Raw genomic sequence first — 22,165 nt, 5'->3', positions numbered from 1 at the left:
ATGTTTTGTTCATAGTTCTTACTGGAAAGGGGGTTTTGTTTTATCTCACTATTAAAAGACCTCTTTGCAAGGAAGCATTCAGTAACTATTTGTTATTTGAGTAAGCACTGTAAATTTTTTCAGTCAAATGTATTAATGTAATTTGTACATCAGATTCTAATGTTAAATATTATTGCAATAACAAATTTGAAATATTTTAAGTTTTTTAAATACCATGGGGTTTTTAATTTAAGTAATATCAGCAGTTATTCAAAGCCTCATCCCTCCAATTTGTTTATGCGTTCATTTAGAGAAACATAAAGTATGACATAGTGACAATTTTATCTTTATGATATATGGGGAGGGACAATTATAATTTTTGTAGTAGAAGGATAAAAGAAATACAGGAGAATGTAGAATACTTTTTATAAATATATCAAATATTTAACATGCTTGAACTTTTAAAAATATTTCACTTATTTTATATTCACATTCTGAGCTAGATTCTACATTCACATTCACAAGATTGCTCATTTTCTTATTAAGATTTTTTTTTTTTTCCAGGTTGAATTTCAGGCAGGATCTGAAGGCCAACTTCTGCCTCAGCATTATCTAAATGATCTTGATAGTGCTCTGATACCTGTGATCCATGGTGGGACCTCCAACTCTAGTTTACCATTAGAAATAGAATTAGTGTTTTTCATTATAGAACGTCTTTTTTAGTGAAAGATTGAGCCACATTATATATTGCAGCCTGATTTGTTAAAACTAACTCCAGCACTAAAGCTGAAATGCCACAAACACTAGAAGTATAAATATGTCTGATTTTTGAAACATGTAAGCTTTGCTCTTTAGGCAGGAATGAGCTTTTCAAATCATTAGCACAATATTTAAATATCTAAAAGTTTAAAAGATCCATGATTTTTGAAGCTTTACAATTAATTTAAGTACTGAAAAGACAAGGATTTCTTTTAAGAAATTTGTAGCATTTACTGTGTTATTTAAATGCTAAGCCAAAGTATCTGCACTTAGGTATACCTCTTTATGTCAATGATGATTTTAATGAAGGCTCTTTTCAGATGTAACCTTATGAAGGAAATGTCTGTTTTGTGTATATGCCAGTTAGAATACTGGTTTCTAAAGTCTGTCAAAATTGTATTTCAGTGGCACAAAAACCAGTTTCGAAATCTTAGACTTGTAATTCTTTGAATAAAGCTGATAACTTATTTGTATAATTGGAGTGGAGACCTACCTCCATAATTAGATAAACTCTTTTTGGATTAAAATTTTGCCTTTTTTCTCTCAAATTATACATATATATGTATTATATATCCATATATATATAGTTTTTCCTGATTAAATTGATATTAAAATAATTGTGGGTGCTTCAGGATTTTTTGCTTCTATATTTAAGTATATTGTTTTTATAGCAAGAACATATTATTCTGAATGTGTTTTATAAAACTTTAATAATTTGTATATAGGCAATATTTTTGTATCATAGTACATTATTTTTTTCCTCCTTTTCTTCCAAAGTATACCATTGTATTTACCACTTATGAGTGTGACTGACGACAGGCCAGATGACCCTTGAAGTAGTCATTATGTAGCAATAAATGAAGCCTGAAACAGGTTTTTTTACTTCCACTTTAATCCTTAGAAATTTCTTGGCAACTCCGCATATTTTCATTGACACCAATGTATAAGTATAAATTTAAATGAAATAATTACTTTTGCATATTTTAAATTGTTTATATGGTAGTTATTTTTTATAACAGGATATTAACGTAAGTTAAATTCTATGTATTTGAAATTGTTACACAGCTTTCCTCTTTACTTCAAACAGCAAAAAAAGGGGAGAATATTGTAGTCCTGTCATTTAAGTTATATAAAAAATTTAATCATTATTTTGATGCTTTAAACATTCTTATGTGTAATATATGTTTTTGTATCAAAAACACTCTTACATTTCAAGAAAAAGAAATTATGGTAAATAACCCTGTTTTAAGAAAAATATTTATGAAGCATCTCGACTTGAAGATCAAGTCAGAGTTCTAACTCAGGATCTAAGGTCTCAAGCTAGGAGAGACTGAGAATGTTAATCAGTTTGGGCATATAGTTTGGACTGAATCACATCTATAATACTAGCCAAAGACAACTGGGAGGAGGATATCAGCCTTCTGAAAGTGGCTACTTCATGAACAATGTAAAGTGTTGCAGATATTCAATAAAATGGCAACCTGTTATAATTTGTGAAATTTATTGAAATGGTGTAAGATGAAAACCCAATTTATGTTTTCCTAATATAGTATATGTATTGTGCCATGTAAGTAATTGCACAGTCTTAAAATAACCAAATGGTGCAGGGCTCTTCCATGATGGGATAGCTTTAGATTTGTTTTCATAAAATCTCTACATTCAATAAAATTTGGAATGATGTGCCTCAAGTTTGGAGACACATTTTGAAGTATTCTTTGCAGATGTATATATAGTATGTTTCTGAATGTGTTTGTTACATATTTGGTCATTGGTACCTAATTTGAAATTTTAGTTTTTCAAGAGGGAAAAAATAGAATGGTTCTTTGTACTCAATCTGCAATGATCTATTTTTGGCTTACGTCTTCTAATACTACTCTCGTTCTCTGAATTTTGAAATATGAAGTAAAATCTAGCCCATTTGTTTATGCAGCTATTCAACAAACTTTGTGTGTCTGTATACTTGATACATGCAGAGCACTTTACCAGGTTTTTAAACAAAAAATTTTTAAAGCGATTAATTGTTCTGACAGAATTAGACATGGTTCTCTATAAACATTCATGGATTCCATGCCACAAGTAGTATGTGCTTAAGTGCAGAGCATGCCGAGAAAGATTAGGATTTGGCCATGTAGGAACAAAGATGCAATTGTGGGAAACTTCCTGTTTCTGAAATTTGCATGCTAGGATATTTACATCATGTTCCTGTTGAAAACAATTCCTGATTAAAATACAAGAATAATCTTAAAACATCAAAGAGATTTTTCCAGACAATAAGGAATGCCTAGTTCAAAAGTAAAGAGAATAAGAGAAGTGAGCATAGGCCCCTACTCTGACAACCTTATGAGTGTGGGGTACAGAAATCAAAGTTGAAGGCCCATATACAGTTGTGAACCAAACAGAAGACCCTCCACACAATAAGCTGAGAGCCCCAAATAGTTTTACCTTTAGAATGATAATGAATCAGAGGTGGAAGAACCAATGTAAAAGAATAGGCAAGTGTAGAATTGCCTTAGTGATCTAAAGAATCCTAAGCATTGAACTTCCTTTAAGGTGTTCCCACACTGGTTATGCCTCCAGGGGACAGAGAAAATAAAATGTAAATCCTTTCCATGGAAAACTAATTGCATTGTAGGCCTCAAATTACTTTTCAAATATGTCTAGTAACATGTAGTAAAAATTAAGTAGGCATATAAGGAATCTAGATTCCAGAGGTAAGAATTACTTGAAGCAATGAAAACAAAATCACAGACATAGGTATTAGATTTGTTTTCTTTTTCTTTTCTTTCTTTTTTTTTTTTTTTTGAGACGGAGTTTCGCTCTTGTTACCCAGGCTGGAGTGCAATGGCACGATCTCGGCTCACCACAACCTCCGCCTCCTGGGTTCAGGCAATTCTCCTGCCTCAGCCTCCTGAGTAGCTGGGATTACAGGCACGCGCCACCATGCCCAGCTAATTTTTTGTATTTTTAGTAGAGATGGGGTTTCACCATGTTGACCAGGATGGTCTTGATCTCTTGACCTCGTGATCCACTCGCCTCGGCCTCCCAGAGTGCTGGGATTACAGGTATGAGCCACCGTGCCTGACAGATTTGTTTTCTTAATTTAAGGAAATAAAGGCAGGTGTGTGAATGTACTTGCAGGAAATGGGAAACTATAAAAAGTTGTGGAGCTAATCTGGAAAAGAACTGAATATAAACATTGCAAGAATGTACATAAAAACTGCGCTTTAAAACTCAGTAAATAAATGTAATAGAACACAGCCAATTGAGTAGTTTAAAAACTGGAAAACAACTCAGAAGAACCTGTCCACTATGCAGCATGGAGAAACAGCTGGGAAAAAAAGCAGAAGACCGGAAGAGAATTCAGTGAAAAGTTATAACATGTGCTTCATTAGCTGTGAGAGGAGAGGCGAGAATAGGACAGAGCAAACATTTAGATAGAATGCAGAATTTCAAAAATGGATGAAAAATACGACCTCGCACATTCTAGAAGCCAGACAAATCCCAAACAGAATAAACTAGAAAATCTACACGTCAACACATAAGGCCGGGCACAGTGGCTCACACCTGTAGTCCCAGCACCTTGGGAGACCAAGGCAGGAGCATCACTTGAGCTCAGGAGTTTGAGGCTACCATGAGCAACAACATAGGTAGACACTGTCTCTACAAAATAATAATTTAAAAATAGCCAGGTGTGATGGCTTATACCCGTGATCCCAGCTACGTGGGCACTGAGGAGGGAGGATCACTTGAGCCCAGGAGGTTGAGGCTCCAGTGAGCTGTGATCATGCAACAGAGCAACACCTTGTCTCAAATTTTTCAAAAAGGTAAGACATTTAACAGGAAAATTGAAAATGCTAGCTGACAGAAAAGGAGTCCAAGGAACAATTTGCTTTCTGTAGTCAGAGGACCAGAAAGGAGGTTGGAGGCTTTTTAATATAATTGCACTATTCTAAGAGAGCCTCAGGAAAGATGCAGTAAGACCCACCTCCCCACCACTGGAACCAAGGGTAATGACTTGGTGCATTCTGGACTTTCCTTGCTCTACCGATCCAGCAGCAGTAACAAGGTGAGAATCTCCTAATATTCCAAATATATCCCAGAAACAATCCAAAATTACTTGACAAAGAACTAGTGAAACCTAAGCATTCTCTAGGAAAAAGACAATGAACAAGAGCCAACTCTAAGGTTACCCAAATGTCAGAATTATCAGAAAAAGACTTAAACTAGTTATTTTATTTTTTTATTTTGAGACAGTCTCTATCACCCAGGCTGGAGTGCAGTGATGCAATCTTGGCTCACTGCAGCCTCTGTCTCCAGGGTTCAAGTGATTCTCCTGCCTCAGCCTCTTGAGTAGCTGGAACTACAGGTGTGTACCACCATGCCCAGATAATTTTTTTTTTGTATTTTAAGTAGAGACAGGGTTTCACCATGTTGCCCAGGCTGGTCTCAAACTCCTGACCTCAGGAGTTTGGCCAATATAGTGAACCTCATTTTTACTGAAAATGCAAAAATTAGTCAGGCGTGGTGGCACATGCTTGTAATTCTAGCTACTAGGGAGGCTGAGGCAGGAGAATCACTTGGACCTGGGAGGATGCAGTGAGCCAAGATCATGCTACTGCACTACAGCCTGGGGCAACAGAGCAAGAGTCTATCTTAAAAAAAAAAAGAAAGAAAGAAAAAAAGGTTTTAAAAAAAGACTTGTACTGCAATCAATACCATCAAGAAAGTGAAAAGACAATCTGCCCAATGGGAGAAAATATTGCAAATATTTGAAAATTATCTGTTAAGGGACTTGTATGGAAACTATATAAAGAATTCTCACAATTGAAATGAGCACAGGATTTGAGAAGACATTTCTCCAAAGGAAATATATAAATGACCAATAAGCACCTGAAAATATGCTCAACGTTATTAGTAGCAAAATGCAAATCAAGATAATGAGGTAGTACTTCCTGTCCACTAGGATGGCTATAATTAAACACAGTAACAACAAGTACTGTGAAGATGTGGAGAAATTGGAATCTTCATACATTGCTGGTGGGAATGAAAGATAGTACAGCTGCTTTGCAAAACTGGCACTTCCTCACACAGTTAAACAGTTACTAAATGAACCAGTAGTTCCACTCCTAGGTATGTACACAGATATGTACACAGAAATGTGCTCATATACATCCACACAAAACTTGTCCATGAATGTTCATAGCAGCATTATTCATCAATGCAAAATGTAGAAAAAACCTAAATGTCCATCAGCTGTTGAATGGACACACATAAAATGTGGTATATACAAACTGGAATTTATTCCAACATAAGAAGGAAGAAAGTACTGATACATGCTAAAACATGGATGAATTTTGAAAACATGCTAAGTGAAAGAAGCCAGATACAAAAGATGAAACATATAGTCTGTGATTCCATTTACATGAAATTCCAGAATAAGCAAATTCATGAGACAGAAAGTAGATGAGTTGTTGTCTGGGGGTGGGAAGGGAGTAAATGGAGAGTGATTGCTTTGGAGTGATTAAAAATACTTTATCTGAAAGGCTGGGTGATAATAAATTCCCTTTGTATTATCTGTCAGGTAATGTATAGTTATCTTAGGTCTACCGCTGGCAGATTGAGTTTTTTGGTAACAGTGGCTGAAATGGCAGAGCTTTGTTGCTAATTCTGATCACTAGTTTGGCTTCAGAAAGTAAGGAGTTAAGGAGGGCTAGAAAGACAATGGATGGGAGGACCCAGTTGCTGGGAGCGTTTTTCTGATTGAAAGCTGGTAGAGAGACAAAACAGGGGAGAGAAAACTTCAAGTTATCAGCTCGGTAATCTTGTGCAAAAAGCTTTTTATTTTATTTATTTATTTATTTATTTATTTATTTATTTATTTATTAATTAGACAGTCTTGCTCTGTGGCCCAGGCTGGAGTGCAGTGGTGTGATCTCGGCTCGCTGCAACCTCCACCTCACAGGTTCAAGCCATTCTCGTGCCTCAGCCTCCCGAATAGCTGGGATTACAGGCGTGCGCCACCACGCTCGGCTAATTTTTAAATTTTCAGTAGAGACGGGGTTTCATCATGTTAGCCAGGCTGGTCTCAAATTCCTGACTTAAAGCAATCCACCCTCTTCGGCCTCCCAAAGTGCTGGGATTACAGGCGTGAGCCACCGCGCCGGGCCAGAAACACTGATTTTTATCAGTAACGACTTCACATCCTTTTAGGATATTACTAACATTTAAAGGCAAATATATCCAGCTTTGGAATTCGTACCCCACTCCAACAATTGCTTTCAATCGGAGTTCCATCCTCCGCCGCAGAATTCCCTAACGGCAGCGTTGTCTTCAGAGCTACAACGGCCTTCGGCAATCTGTCCGAGGAGCGCTCGGCAACACCAGCACCGCGGCGCGGCGCGCAAGCGAACCTGGACCGCCAGCCTCTGCGCCTGCGCGTCGCGGCTCCTATTGGCTCCGCTTCGCTGGCTCCCGGCTGGCTCTTCCCCTGCCCGCAGCCTGTGGTTTGCGGAGTCGTTTCCCTGTCGCCCTTGCCCGGTCCGCTGGGTCGCCAGCCGCTAGGCGCCTGCGCGGACGGCGGGCGTCGTCACCATGGCAGCACCCGCTGGAGGCCCAGGTAAGCGCCGAGCGCGCGGCCTCCGCCTGGAGGTGGGGCGCTTTCAGAGCCTCCGCCGGCGACACCCTCCCTTTGCGGGTTCCCGCGGTCCTGCTTGCTAGGGCCCTGGGAGCGCGCCGCGCACAGCCGCGCGGCTGGGCTTGGAGCCCGCTCCGCCCTCAGGGCAGCTCGCGATCGTCTGGCGAGGACCTTGGTTTGCGGGGTGGGCGCTAACGGACAGGCGTTCCGGGAGTCGGAGAATGACAGGGTCAGTGTCTTTTGAGGTCTTGGTTGAAAAGAAGGCATGTGACGTTTCCCTAATCCTTAATTTCAGCCGACCGCATGGGGGCGGTCTGGGTCAGTCGGTTCCTCTTTGGGAGCTGGGCGAGGCTTGGGAGCACGGACGCGGGGCAGGGCCGGCGTGGCCCCGCTGCTGAGCGCGGCCTCGGAAGCTGGCGGAGCGCGGCTCGCTTGTTTCTGCTTGGAATCAGGTGCTTCAGCCCTTGGGCCGAAGGTTACAGTGTCGTTTCTGTAAACTTAAGGAGTGGCGTTAGACAGCCTCAGTGACGCGTTCTTTTTTCAGTTTAGTTTTGTTTCCTAATTGTAAAAAATAGTACACGCTTTCACCATTCTGACTAGAAGGCTCTGTAAATACAAGCTCTCTTCTGAATCGATGCAGGGTTTACACAATCTTGGAATAAAATGTGTGTGTAAGCAAAAAATGACAGGTCCTGAAAAATGCCATTGTGGAACATTTATACAGGCGTCCCCAAACTGCGGGCCCGCGGGCCGCATGCGGCCCCCTGAGGCCATTTATCCGGCCCCCCCGCCGCACTTCAGGAAGGGACACCTCTTTCATTGGTGGTCAGTGAGAGGAGCACAGTATGTGGCGGCCCTCCAACCGTCTGAGGGACAGTGAACTGGCCCCCTGTGTGAAAAGTTTGGGGACGCCTGAAAATATGTTAGTACGTGGAAGTAGGAAAAATCCCCCAAATGCTGATACCCACAGGCACCACTACTAACTTTTTGGTATTTTCTAGCAACCCTGACTCTTAAAGATAGAGTTAAGGTCGTGTAAACATAATTTTAAAAGTCCTACATGTTCTCATTCTATCCCTATGTCACCAAGGTTTTTATAAACATAATTTTGAATGACTGTTTTATACAATTATATTGTATACAATTATATTGTAATTAACCAGTCTCCTAATATGGGACGTTAATCAATCGTTTTCTGTTTTGTTAGAATTCATTCTGTAATGAACTTCTTTGCATTGTTCTTCCTTGGTTATGTTTTTGGTTTGTTTTTATCTTGGACATGTTTCTTGTAGCTGAAATTACTGGATCAAAGGATGTAAACTTTTTTTCTCTCTCTTTTTTGAGACCTGTGCTAAACAGAACATTTTCTTCAGACCAGAGTTTTCCTTTTTTAACCCTTGGGCTCTTTATAGCTCAGTATAAATCCTTTTAATGCCTGGTTTTTCTAAGAATCCAAACAAATCTGGGACAATGTTCATGCTCAAGACTTAACACCATTGTCACGCACAGGCTGTGTGAATCCAGGTTCTCTTCTGAATCGATGCAGGGTTTACAGAATCTTGGAATACAATGTGTGCACAAGTGAAAAATGTCCCAGACCTGACAAATGCCATTAAAAACAACAACAACAACAAATTCTCTTCTCTTTACCAAGTTATTGATAAAGCAAATTCTTAACCAGATTTTTTCATTATATGTCATTTCCCCCCCTTACTTTAAAAAAACACATTATCGGCCGGGCGCGGTGGCTCAAGCCTGTAATCCCAGCACTTTGGGAGGCAAGGTGGGTGGATCACGAGGTCAAGAGATCGATACCATTGTGGTCAACAAGGTAAAACTCTGTCTCTACTAAAAATACAAAAAGTTAGCTGGGCATGATGGCACGTGCCTGTAATCCCAGCTACTCAGGAGGCTGAGACAGGAGAATTGCCTGAACCCAGGAGGCAGAGGTTGCGGTGAGCCGAGATCTCGCCATTGCACTCCAGCCTGGGTAACAAGAGCGAAACTCCGTCTCAAAAACAACAACAACAACAACAACAACAACAACAACAACAACAAAACACATTCTCAACATAAAAAGTTCAAAAGGCACAATAGGATGTATAGTGAAAAGTTCCATCCTGGCCAGCCATGGTGGTTTACGCCAGTAATCTGAACACGTTGAAAGGCAGGAGCATCGCTTGAGCCCTGGGGTTTGAATCAGCCTGGGCAACAGAGGGAGGCTTTGTCTCTACAAAAATATAAATAAATTAGCGAGGTATAGTGGTGACACATACCTGTGCGCTCAGCCACTTAGGAGGAGGCTGAGGTGGGAGAATTGCTTGAGCTGGAGAGGTGAGTCTGCAGTGAGCCAAGATCATGCCATTACGCTCCAGCCCCAGCGACAGAATCCAGAGCCTTTGTCTCAAGAAAATAAAATAATAAAATGAAACAAAGTTTTATCCCTTCCCTCAACCAGTCAACTCCCCTCCACCTGTACTTTCAAAATCAGAAATGGCTGGCTGAGTCTTTCTCACACTGTATTATTCTAACACTGACTATCCTGCTTTCCTCTTTCACTTTTAAGGACCTTGCAGTTAAATTGGGCACACTTGATTAATCCAGAGTAAACTCTTTTAATCTCAAGGTCATCTGATTAGCAGCCTTAATTCCATCTGTAACCTTAATTTCCTCCCTGCTATGTGACATAGCATTAACAGGTTCCAGGGATTAGGAAGTGGACATCTCTGGTTGGGGGGGGGGGGGTAACTATACATTCTGTTCTCCACTGTGCTTTTTTTCCCCCACATAATAATATATCTTTTAGATTATCTCAGCACATATAGAGTTGCCTTATTCTTTTTAGTGACTGTATAATGTTCCAGTGTGTGAATATACAATAATTTACTGAATCCACTGTTGATTGACATTTATGTGTTTACTCTTTTGCCATTACAAACAATACTGCAATAGATGTACGTCTATGAAATGAGTTTTTTCCTACAGGTAAGCATATCTGTCTATGGGGTAAATTTATAGAAGTGGAATTTCTAGGTCAGAGGATAGATGGATTACTTTTTTAAAAAACTTTTCCCATTTTAAAAATTGTTACTGATGTATAATTTGCATACTATTAATATACAATTTACTCATTTAAAGAGTATAATTCAGTGGGTTTTAGCTTATTCATAGACTTGTGCAACGATTACCACAATTTTAAAACATTTTCACCTTAGAAAAAAGCACTACCTATCTCCCACCCTTAAACACCCACAACCACTCTTCTACTTTCTATCTCTATGAATTTGCCTATTCTGAACATTTCGGATAAATGGACTCATCCAGTGTAGACCCTCTTACGTCTGGCTTCTTCCACTTAGCATAGTGTTTTCAAGATTCATACATCTTGTAGCATGTTTCAGTGCTTCATTCTTTTTATGGCCAAAAAAGGAATTGTATGAAACACCACATTTTGTTTAACCACTCGTTAGTTGATGGACATTTGAGTTGTTTCCATCTTTTGGGCTATTGTGAATAACGCTGCTGTGAACATTTGTGTACAAGTTTTTGTGTGGACATATGCTACATTGTCTTTAATGGTAAGTCAATTCTGGTAGTCACTTTTGGAAACTGGAAGGAACCTTAATGATTGTGTAGTCCAGGAGTCAGCAAATAGCAAACTTTCTTTTTTAATTTTATTTTCAATTGACAAATAATAATCATATATATATGAGGTATGATGTGATGTTACATTACATGTATACATGGTAGAATGAGTCAGGCTAATTAATATATCCATCTTATATATATAAAATACATAATTTACATGTTTATAATTTATATATATATGTAATTTATCAAAAGGTGCATCTCTGGCACCTTTTGATAAATAGAGGAAAAGGTCTCTTCTCTGCCTTTGCAGCTTCCTTACTGGCAGGATATAGCAGAAGCAAAACCTGAACTAAGTCTGCCACGTGGAGACCATTAGCCAGTCACAGGAGACCAAAGTCTGGTTGTTAACTATAGGGTCCAGCCCTGTAGGGTTCTGTGAGCCCCTCCCTGCTGGTGCAGAGATGAGAAACCATAGAAATAAAAGACACAGACACAGAGATAAAGAAAAGAGAGTTTGGGCTCGGGGGTCCACTGCCAACCAAAGGGCGGAGACCTGCAGTGGCACCGAGTGCCCAGACACTCTGACTTTTATTGAGTACAAAGCAGTGGGCAGGGAAGGTAGGATGAGGTAATGGTGGTCGGTGATAGGGTCAGGTAAATCACGTGTCTTGAAGATAGGGAGCCTAAGACTTTCAAGTAGCCGAAGGGAGGAGAAAAGCTAATGTGTCAGTGCTCTTTTCATATTTGTCAGAAATATCAAGGACACTAAGATTATGTTACTATTATTAATTCTTGTATTTTTAGTAGAGACGGGGTTTCACCATGTTGACTAGGATGGTCTCGATCTCTTGACCTCGTGATCCACCCTCCTCGGCCTCCCAAAGTGCTGGGATTACAGGCGTGAGCCACCGCACTGGCCCTACTATTATTAATTCTTATATTTTAAGGAAAAGAGAAACCAGGTGCAGAAGCAGGGCATGAGAGTAGACGTGGAATGTGATCACTGAAGCACAGCGTCTCATAGAGACAGTTAAGATCCGGGATGTCCGTGGGTGTCCCTGACAGCCGTCAGGCCTTGCCACAAGAGCTTGGAGAAGCGGCGTTTTCTCCTAACTTCCCCAGGAAGGAGATGTCTCAGTCATTTTGGGCATCTCCTTCCCTAGCTGGCTAAATAGTGGCTGCTGTCACAGCACTGGCACTGCCTCACAGCCAAGGCGCCCTCCAGCAGCCCTTATGTGGGCATGACAGAGGGCTTAGAGCATCTTGCCTTAGGATCACTTTGTTCACAATGTCACCTCAGTTCTATGCTTCATAACCCGATAGTCATTAGTAAAATTAAAGGTTATATTGAGTATATATCTTTATGATTATAAGTAACTATAAGATTATATATGATTATATAGAGGAGTAACTATGTGCCTACATTTCTAATTCTTTTCTAAATCAGTATTTATATGGGAACAGGCTGAGGCTTCAGACCCTTGCCATGGTACTTGCGGGGTTTCCCCCCTAGAGTTAACCTATAGAACTCAAAGTTGCTAATACATAGAGATACCCTTTTTTCCTCAGACTTAAACATTTGCCACTGATATTAATAATAAATGTAGGATTTTTCAGTTTTGTACTTAGGTCCATTGTGTTTTGATAGTATTTATTGATTAATGCAGATATCATCAGTGCTACAGCTGTAAAATATACCCTGAGCAACTTGTTAATTCTATAAATCACAAAGTAAAGACTATTTTTTTAAAAAGTCAAAATAAAATGATATACTTAACATTTTCTTTATAATGAGAACATTTAAAGTCTACTCATTTGTTAATTTTGAAACAAATAAGTCTCACTGTCACCCAGGCTGGAGTGCAGTGGTACAGTCATGGCTCACTGTAGCCTTGACCTCTTGGGCTCAAGTAACCCTCCTGCCTCAGCCTCCTGAGTAGCTGGGACTACAGGCACACATCACCATGCCCAGGTTATTATTATTATTATTATTATTTGTTTTATTAGTAGAGACAAAGTCTTGCTTCATTACCTAGGCTGGTCTCAAACTCCTGAGCTCAAGCAGTCCTTCCGCCTTGGTCTCCCAAAGTGCTGGAGTTACAGTTGTGAGCCAGCATGCCTGGAGTTATTAAGTATAGTCACCATGCTGTGCAATAGATCTCGGGAACTTATTCCCCCTGTCTAACCGAAACTTTGTACCCTTTGACTAACATATCCCCCTGCCATCCAATGGCCTGGGCTGCATCCCTAGCCTCTGGTAACCACCATTCTACTTTCTACTCCCATGAGCACTACCTTTTGAGATTCCACATGTGAGACTATGCAGTATTTTTCTTTCTGTGCTTGGCTTCTAAGTATAATGTCCTCCGGGTTTCTTCTTTGGATGCTCAGACTGTTGTAGACAGCAGTGTTCTGCCATCTGTTGTTACAGATGACAGAAATTTCTTCTTTTTAAAGACTGAATAGTATTCCATTGTGTATATATAGCACATTTTCTTTATCCATTCATCTGCTCATGATACTTCGGTTATTTCCGTATCTTGGTGGTCAGCAGACTTTTTCTGTAACGAACCAGATATTAAATTTTGGGCTTTGCAAGAGGTTAATTTCTGTTCCAACTAATCAACTCTGCTGTGGTAGCTGGAAAACAGCCACAGGTTGCACAGGGAAGGAGATTGGGATAAATAGATGGAGCATAGAGGTTTGGAGCAGCAAAACTGTGATTCTATATGATATTGTAATGGTGGATACATGCCATTGTACAAGCGTCCCTTCTTTTATTGTAATTCACTTTATTGTGTTTTGCAGATAATACTTTTTTTTTTTTTTTTTTTTTTTTTACAAATGGAAGGTTTGTGGCAACCTTGTATTGAGCAAGTCTATTGGTGCCATATTTTTCAATAGCATGTGTTCACTTTGCATCTGTCACATTTTGGGAATTCTTGCAATATTTCGAGTTTTAAAATTATTGTATTTATTATGGTGACCTGTGATCAGTGATTCCCCGCCCCCCCACACTGGAATAAAGAATACTACATACGCTTAGTTGTTAAAGCAGCAACAGAGTTTGAGAGGATTGGCTCTCATTTTGAAAAGTTCTCTTGTGGGTAAAATGCTATCAAACAACACTGTGTGCTACAGAGAGAGCTTTCATGAAAGAATCCATGATGTTGATAACTTTATTGTCTTATTTTAAGAAATTGTCACAGCCACCCCAGGCTTCAGCAACCACCACCCTGATTGGTCCGTAGCCATCAACACCGAGGCAAGACCCTCCACCAGTCAAAAGATAACAACTAGCCGAAGGCTCAGATGATTGTTAACATTGTTTTAGCAATAAAGTGTTTTAAAATTAAGGTGTGCACACTTTTTTAGACATAATGCTATTGTACACCTACCCAATAAGCTACAGTATAACAGTGTAAACATAACTTTTATATGCACTAGGAAACCAAATAATGTGTGCGTGACTTGCTTTATTGTGATACTTTATTCCAGTGGCACATAACTGAACCTACTATCTCAGATGTACACCTAGACATTTGTCAAAACCCATAGAATGTATGACACCAAGAGTGAATTCTAATGTAACTGTGGACTTTAGTTAATAACAGTAAGTCAGTATTGGTTCATTTATTCTAACAGACATACCACACTAATGCAAGACGTTAAAAATTGGGGAGCTTCAAATAAAAGCAATTTTTTAATTACCAAAAAAGCAAAAACCAGGGAAATTGAGGGGAAGAGTGGGGATCATATGGGAACTTTGTGCTTTTTGCTTAATTTTTTTTTTTTGGAGACCAAGTCTTGCTCTGTTGCCCAGGCTGGAGTGTAGTGGCATGGTCTTGGCTCACTGCAACCTCTGCCTCCAGGGTTCAAGTTATTCTCCTGCCTCAGCCTCCCGAGTAGCTAGGACTACAGGCGTGAGCCACCGTGCCCAGCCTAATTTTTTCTGTAAATGAAAACTGCTCAAAAAACCGGGCCAGGAGTTCAAGACCAGCCTGGACAACATGGTAAAAACCCATTTCTACTAAAAATACAAAAAGTAGCCGATGTGATGGCACATGCCTGTAATCCCAGCTGCTCGGGAGGCTGAAGCACAAGAATTGCTTGAATGCAGGAGGCAGAGATTGCAATGAGTTGTGATCGTGCCACTGCATTCCAGTCTGAGTGACAGAGTGAGTCTCTGTCTCAAAAAAAAAAAAAAAATGCTCAAAAAACGCAACCTTTAAAAAAAAGTTGCAGCTATTTTGGCCTTTCTCTTGGTCCTGTTTTCAGAGTTACAGCCTGTTTAAATAATAATACTAAGACCCTAGATCATAGGTAATTAATTGGATTCTCCTTAAATTTTAAGATATATACAGTTGTGGCTTAAATACAAACTAAAAATTTCACTTACCAAAAGGGTAAGGAGAACTTTTTACTTTACAAGTTTTTAAATTCTAGAGTCATAGTATTTTATTATTACCTTGTAAGTTCCCTTTATAGAAATCCTGAATGCAGTATGTTTAGTTGAAAAGTGCTGTGGAAATATCCAATATGAACCATTAACTAACATTTAGATTTTTCTGGTAATATGCATACTTACCATTTCTCTAAATCATTTGGCATATTTCAAAACCTTCATTTTTTTTTTTTTTTTTTTTTTTTTGAGACAGAGTTTCACTCTTGTTACCCAGGCTGGAGTGCAATGGCGCGATCTCGGCTCACCGCAACCTCCGCCTCCTGGGTTCAGGCAATTCTCCTGCCTCAGCCTCCTGAGTAGCTGGGATTACAGGCATGTGCCACCATGCCCAGCTAATTTTTTTTTGTATTTTTAGTAGAGACGGGGTTTCACCATGTTGACCAGGTCGGTCTCGATCTCTCGACCTTGTGATCCACCCACCTCGGCCTCCCAAAGTGCTGGGATTACAGGCTTGAGCCACCGCGCCCGGCCTAAAACCTTCATTTTTAACAGCCACATTAGTCACATATTCTATCATGCGTATGTATTGTGATTTAATTATTTCCCTATTGTTGGACATTTGGCCAATTAATAATGTGCCTTCTAAAATGTCTACCTTAATATTTTAAAGAATGATGGCCTCGTGTTGCCATTTGAGTCTGAAAGGTCTATGACTCTATTACATATGCCAAAATAGGGCCACGTGTTTTGGGTGGGAGACTGCTTTGGGGATAGTGGATCCTCCACCTAACTTTCCTTTTTTTAATTATTCTGCACCCTAGTATTAGAAGTGATTGCTAAGTCCCATGTACATTAGTTAGAATTTGTCTTTGTATGCCCCTCCATTCTCTGGTCAAATTTTAACTTTTCTCAATATCTTATCAGCAGTTTCTGATAGCCATCTGTAGATTTTAGGTTTTTGGTTTTTTGGGTTTTTTTTTTTTTTAAAGATGTTAGTTCATATCTTTTATTAACTCATACACAATTACTTATCTTCTGATTTGTTAAAGCAGTAAGTCAGACATTTACCACAATAATGTCTGTCAAAATAGTTTGCCATAAATACTCCAGCACCATCTGAGGGGCACTCTCGATGAAGGTGACTAATTTTGCCATTCTCATCCACCTCATAGTATTTCAGGACAGCCAGCTTCGCCTTCTTTCTCTCAGGCTTATCATTCTCGGGAGTGGTGTAAGACTTCTTCCTCTTCTTGGCACCACCACAGTCTCAACTCAAGATGAAGAGTAGACTCCTTTTGAATGTTGTAGTCAGGCAAAGTATGTCCATCTTCCAGTTGCTTGCCAGCAAGGATCCGTCTTTGCTAATCAGGAGGAGTTCCTGAATCTTGGCCTTTACTTTTTCTATTGTGTCCAAGGGTTCAGCTTTGAGGGTGGTGGTCTTCCCTGGAAGGGTTTTTACGAAATCTGCATTTTGGTGGCAGCTCCACTGCAGATAGCAGATGGAAAAAAAAAAAAGAGAAGCAGTTTTTAGGTTTTTAAAGGTAGAGTTAACAAACAAATAATAGAGGAAAGATTCTCATGCATGGGGAATTTGCAGCCACTTGCTAGGCTCTTAATAAATGTTGAAGCATGAACAACGATTAGGGAGGTAAAATTATGGACAACTTTTTTTCAGTATTTTCTTCTTTTATATTATGTTATGATGTAGCGTGGAATAGATCTGGGTTCAGATATTTTTGCTACCACTTACCTTAGTCTTGGTTAACTCACAAATTTCAATGCTTAATTAAGAGAAAATATGTTATGCCAAAAATTAGTTGAAAGATATGAGAATTATGTATATTGAACACACTAGATAAACTTATGAATGTTAATTCAAGAGGTTACATGGTCACTCAGATGTTGCTGAGAATCTGAAGGTGGATATGCAGTCAAATGTGCAATTTAAATTCTAAGTTAATATAAATGTGGAATTGGGCTTCAGGTAGAAAAAACAATTAAGTTGTGTAAAATTTAGAATTTTAAATATAGCTTTGGCTTTACATCAGTTTTCCTTATATTTCTGAGACCAGGAGTGTAGAAAACATCATATGAAATTTCCAGCTTTTAAATATCTGCTTCTTACCAGTTTTATTTTCTTCCTACATTCTTATACTCTTGATGTTCAGACTATCCAATATGTCATCTAATTATTATATAACATAATATATAACATGTTTATATACTATATATTTGCCACATCATAATACCTGTTCTCTATTTTTAAATCTTGTGTTTTTCCAAGTCTAACTACTTTGTTATTATCCTTTAATAGCTTGTCTGCACTTTGTTTTTTGTTTGTCTGTTTGTTTTGTTTTTTACCCCATAACTCAGCAATCCCTTTTCCAGGCATGTACCCAAAGGAAATGAAACCACCACTTTGTAAAGATGTCTGCACTCCCATGTTCATTGCAGCATTATTTACAGTAGCCAAGGTATGGAAACAACAAGTGTTTGTTGATAGATGAATGGATAAATAAATTGTAGTACACAGGGAAAATGGAATATTATTCAGCCCTAAAGAGGAATGAGGACTTGCCATTTTCCACAACATGGATGAGCCCAGAGAACATTATGCTAAGTGGACTAAGACAGACACAGAAAGACAAATAGTGCATGATCTCACTTATATGCAGAATCAAAAAATTCAAATGTAGCAGAAATAGAGAACAAAACCGTGGTTAGGAGAGAGGGAAGCAGAGGAAATGGGGAGATGTAGGCAGAGGATACAGAACAGATATATAAGATGAACAAGTCACCTCTTTTTCTGGCTGGAACCATGGAGGGTATAGAAGAGAAGAAGGTTCCTGCTGTGCCAGAAACCTTAAGAAAAAGTGAAGGAATTCCGCAGAGCTGAAGATCAAGTACAGGAGAAAGAATTTCGCCCAAAAGATGCTTTGAAAGGCAAAGAGGAAGCTATCTATGAAAAAATGAAGCACTATCACAGGGAATATAGGCAGATACACAGAACTGAAATTCAAATGGCTAGGATGACAAGACAAGCTGGCAACTTTTGTGTACCTGCAGCACCCAAATCGGCATTTGTCATCAGGATCAGAGGTATCAATGGTGTGAGCCCAAAGGTCTGAAAGGTGTTGCAGCTTCTTCGCCTCTGTCAAATCTTCAGTGGAACATTTGTGAAACTCAACAAGGTTTCAGTTAATGTGCTGGGGGTATATATTGCATGGGGGTACCCAAATCCGAAGTCAGTAAATGAATTAATCTATAAACATGGTTATGGCAAAATCAGTAAGAAGTGAATTGCTTTGACAGAGAACACTTCGACTGCTCAGTCTCTTGGTAAATATGGCATCATCTGCATGGAGAATCTGATTCATGAGATCTGTACTGTTGGAAAATGCTTCAAAGAAGCAAATAACTTCCCGTTGCCCTTCAAATTATCTTCTCCATGAAGCAGAATGAAGAAAATGACCACCCATTTTGTAGAAGGTGGAGATGCTGGCAACAGGGAGGACCAGATCAACAGGCTTATTAGAAGAATGAACTAAAGTGACTACCATGGTTATTTTTCTAAGCTGGTCAGTTAATAAACAGTACCTGCTCTCAAATTGGAAAAAAAAAAAAAAAAGATGAACAAGTTGAGATCTAATGTGCAACATGAGGACTCCAGGTAATAAAATTGTACTATATGTAAGGGATTCATGTTAAATGAGATTTTAGCTGTTCTTGCATCACACACAGAAAATAGGCATGTGAGATGATGGATATGTTTATTTGCTTCACTGTTGTAACCGTTTTACTATCTATATATATCACGTAACAGCATATGTATATCTTAAATATACACAACGAAATTAATTTTTAAAATTTTTACCCTACAGAAAACAATATTACTTTTCATGTAAATACTTTTGTTTTAGGATCGTGGAGTGAAAATATATTGGAATATTTTCTGAGAAATAACCAGATTACCACAGAAGATGGCGCTGAGATCACCTGGTATCATGCAGCTAACCACAAGGCACAAATGAATGAGGCACTGAAAAGTAAGTCAGTACAGTTACTTGTAATTTACTTTGGATAATAGATTAATTAAACTCCTTTTTGATATCTAGTTATATTTGCAGATACTAGGGACAGGTGATCCAAGTGTAAGTTCCAGGCTGACATAAGTATTTTATGTATTTATTTTTATTATTTAATTATTATTTATTCATTTTTAGAGACATGGTCTCAGTCTGTTGCCCAGGCTGGAATACAGAGGTGTAATCACAGCTCACTGCAGGCTCAAATTCCTGGGCTCAGGAAATCTGTGAGCCACCACACCCAGCTAAACATTTTTATGAAGTGTTTCATTTTGTTTACGATGGATAAATTGCTTAATGGAAGAATTTTTTTATTTTCCAGAAGTGATTTGCCTGTTATATCTGATTCAAAATTCTAATATATTATTATATTTTCTTATGTATCTAGTGATTTGAATAAAACTTTTAAGATCAGAACCATGTATCTTTCATATTTTTATGTCTTCCATTGTGTACTAATGAGAAACTCACTCATTATTTGTTCAATGGATGAATGAAATATACCAATTGATGATTACTAAATAATTGGGCAGTATTTATGCCTAAGCCAGAAGTCTTTGGTTTACTGCTTCAACCCGTAATCATTGCATGCATATCCCATCAGTATACAGATGAACATTAAAGCAGTGTTTCTCAGCCTTTTCCTATAAAGTGCTCGTATTGGCTGCAGCAGGAAAGGAGAATGAAAGCATATCATCGCAGGGCTGGGCCAGAGCTTGCAGTGTGCCTGGTCCAACAGGAGATTTAGCTTGAAGTTCCAAGTTTTATTGTAAAAATTTATGCATTTTTGCATCCTAGTCCGTTATAAATCTGAGCTCTTTTATTGTCAAAACACTGTTTTTAAATTGTCTTTTTCTCCTCAAAAGGAAGAACTTTGTCTCATTTCATATTGAATCCCTAATGCCTAAAACCATGTGTAGCATATAATAACTACACAATGATTATTTAGTAAATAAATTTTAGCAAAATTGATGTTTCAGGAAACAATTGACTAATGGTTGCCAGGAACTGTAAAGAGTCAATGCTAATGAGTACAGGGTTTCTTTTTCAGATAATGAAATTTTTCTAGAATTAGAGAATGGTGATAGTTGCATAACCTTTGGAATACACTAAATAAAAACCACTGACATGTTCACTTTAAAAGGGTGAATTTTATAGTATGTAAATTATGTCTCAGTTTTTAAAAATGAAAAAAAGCTAGGAAAGGAAGAAATGAAACCATTATTCCCAGACAATATGATTGTATATAAAGAAAACAAAAAGATTATATAGATAAATGATCATAATAAATAGGTGAATTTAGAAAATCTCAGGATATGGTCAGGGGTGGTGGCTCATGCCTGTAATCCTAGCACTTTGGGAGGCTAAGGTGGGTAGATCCTTTGAGCTCAGGAGTTCAAGATCAGCCTATGCAACATAATGAGACCCTATCTCTACAAAAAATGGAAAAATAAGCCAGGCATGGTGGCATGTACCTATAGTCACAGCTTCTTGGGAAGCTGAGGCAGGAGGGTCAATTGAGCAATTGAGCCCAAGAGGTAGAGGCTGCAGTAAGCTGTGATCATGCTATTGCACTCCAACTTAGGTGACAGAGTAAGACCTTGTCTCAAAAAAAAAAAGAAAGAAAGAAAGAAAATCTTAGGATGCAAGGTCAAAATGGAAAATAAGTTCTGTTTTTCTCTTAACAACTGAAAACCCAGAAATACAACTTTTAAAATTGTACGGTTTGTATAATAATAGTATATACAGCCCTTTTGGCTCTCTGAGCAGCACCATGGTGGTTGGCAAGAACAAGCGCCTTACGAAAGGCGGTAAAAAGAGTGCCAAGAAGAAAGTGGTTGATCCATTTTCTAAGAAAGATTGGTATGATGTGAAAGCACCTGCTGAGGGAATGCTGGGAAGATGGCCGCCTAAGAACAGCTCAGGACTTCAGCTCCCAGTGAAAGTGCAGAGGGTGAGTGGACGCCGCATTTCCAGACAAACTCTTATTGCCCACAGACCAGGAGATACCCAGGCAGAGGGGTCGCCAGCGTCGCAGTCCCAGCCGGTGCGGCTGTTTTGGCCCCTGTGGGGCTGATTCCGCCCGCGCGGCTGCTGTGACCACGCCCTGTTGCTGCGGTTCTCCGTACAAAAGCCACTGGTCTGGGAGCCCTCTTAGCTGGCGAGCAGAGCCCTGAGACGGCAGAGTTGCCCATTCATCTGAAATAGCGAGTCAGGCCAGGAGATTCCTAGGCAAAAAGTCCGCCAGGAGCCGGCGCCACAGTTCGAGCCGACTCCGTGAGTCACAGCACGGGAGATCCCGGCGCCTTTTCAACAAGCGACCAGAACGCGGGGTCGTTCAACTTAAAAGAAAAGACTCTGAGTCAGGGAGCCAGGTGATCAGGCTCGGTTGGTCCCACCCCTCCACCCCCAACAACAACGAAAACAAAAACAGTAATTGGAAACCCTCTGGGTTGAGCGCTTCAAACCAAGCACAGCTGAACCGGGATGGTCCGGCTCCGTCGGGGAGGGGCTTCCGCCATTACTGAGACTCTCCACCGCTACAGAGGCAGGCTGCCGTTGCCGAGGCAACCTGCCACAACAGAGAGAGTCCGCCATAACAGAGGCGGGGCCACCGTTGCCGAGACAGTTCTAACTACGCCCATATAAAAAGGACTACAGGGAAGAGCTCAGGGCAGCTGGGCGGAGCCCACAGCAGCTCAGCAAAGCCCC

General features: G+C 39.5%; 2 protein-coding genes across 9 annotated transcripts in view; both read left to right on the top strand.

Moving 5' to 3' along the window:
- ZFYVE16 (zinc finger FYVE-type containing 16) overlaps positions 1-2,426 on the top strand; it is a 55,586-nt gene extending 53,160 nt beyond the window's left edge. For all 5 annotated transcript variants that reach the window (XM_074384294.1, XM_074384289.1, XM_003920801.4 and 2 more), the window contains one exon: positions 544-2,426. In XM_074384294.1, coding sequence (XP_074240395.1) covers positions 544-702 — 159 coding nt within the window. In that variant the 3' untranslated portion in view covers positions 703-2,426. The remainder of the gene's footprint in view (positions 1-543) is intronic.
- Positions 2,427-7,184: 4,758 nt separating this feature from the next.
- FAM151B (family with sequence similarity 151 member B) overlaps positions 7,185-22,165 on the top strand; it is a 69,259-nt gene continuing 54,278 nt past the window's right edge. The window contains exons 1-2 of one of the 4 annotated variants that reach the window (XM_074384313.1): positions 7,185-7,354; positions 19,289-19,414. In XM_074384313.1, the coding sequence (XP_074240414.1) occupies positions 7,330-7,354; positions 19,289-19,414 (151 nt within the window). In that variant the 5' untranslated portion in view covers positions 7,185-7,329. Of the gene's footprint in view, positions 7,355-7,415; positions 7,602-15,703; positions 17,843-19,288; positions 19,415-22,165 lie in introns of those variants that run through there. The other 3 variants (XM_039459892.2, XM_074384314.1, XM_074384315.1) reach the window with 3 other exon arrangements.

Source organism: Saimiri boliviensis, chromosome 1 (assembly GCF_048565385.1).
Source record: "Saimiri boliviensis isolate mSaiBol1 chromosome 1, mSaiBol1.pri, whole genome shotgun sequence".
NCBI classification, from domain to species: Eukaryota; Metazoa; Chordata; class Mammalia; order Primates; family Cebidae; genus Saimiri; species Saimiri boliviensis.
This window is presented reverse-complemented; position numbering and strand designations above follow the sequence as displayed.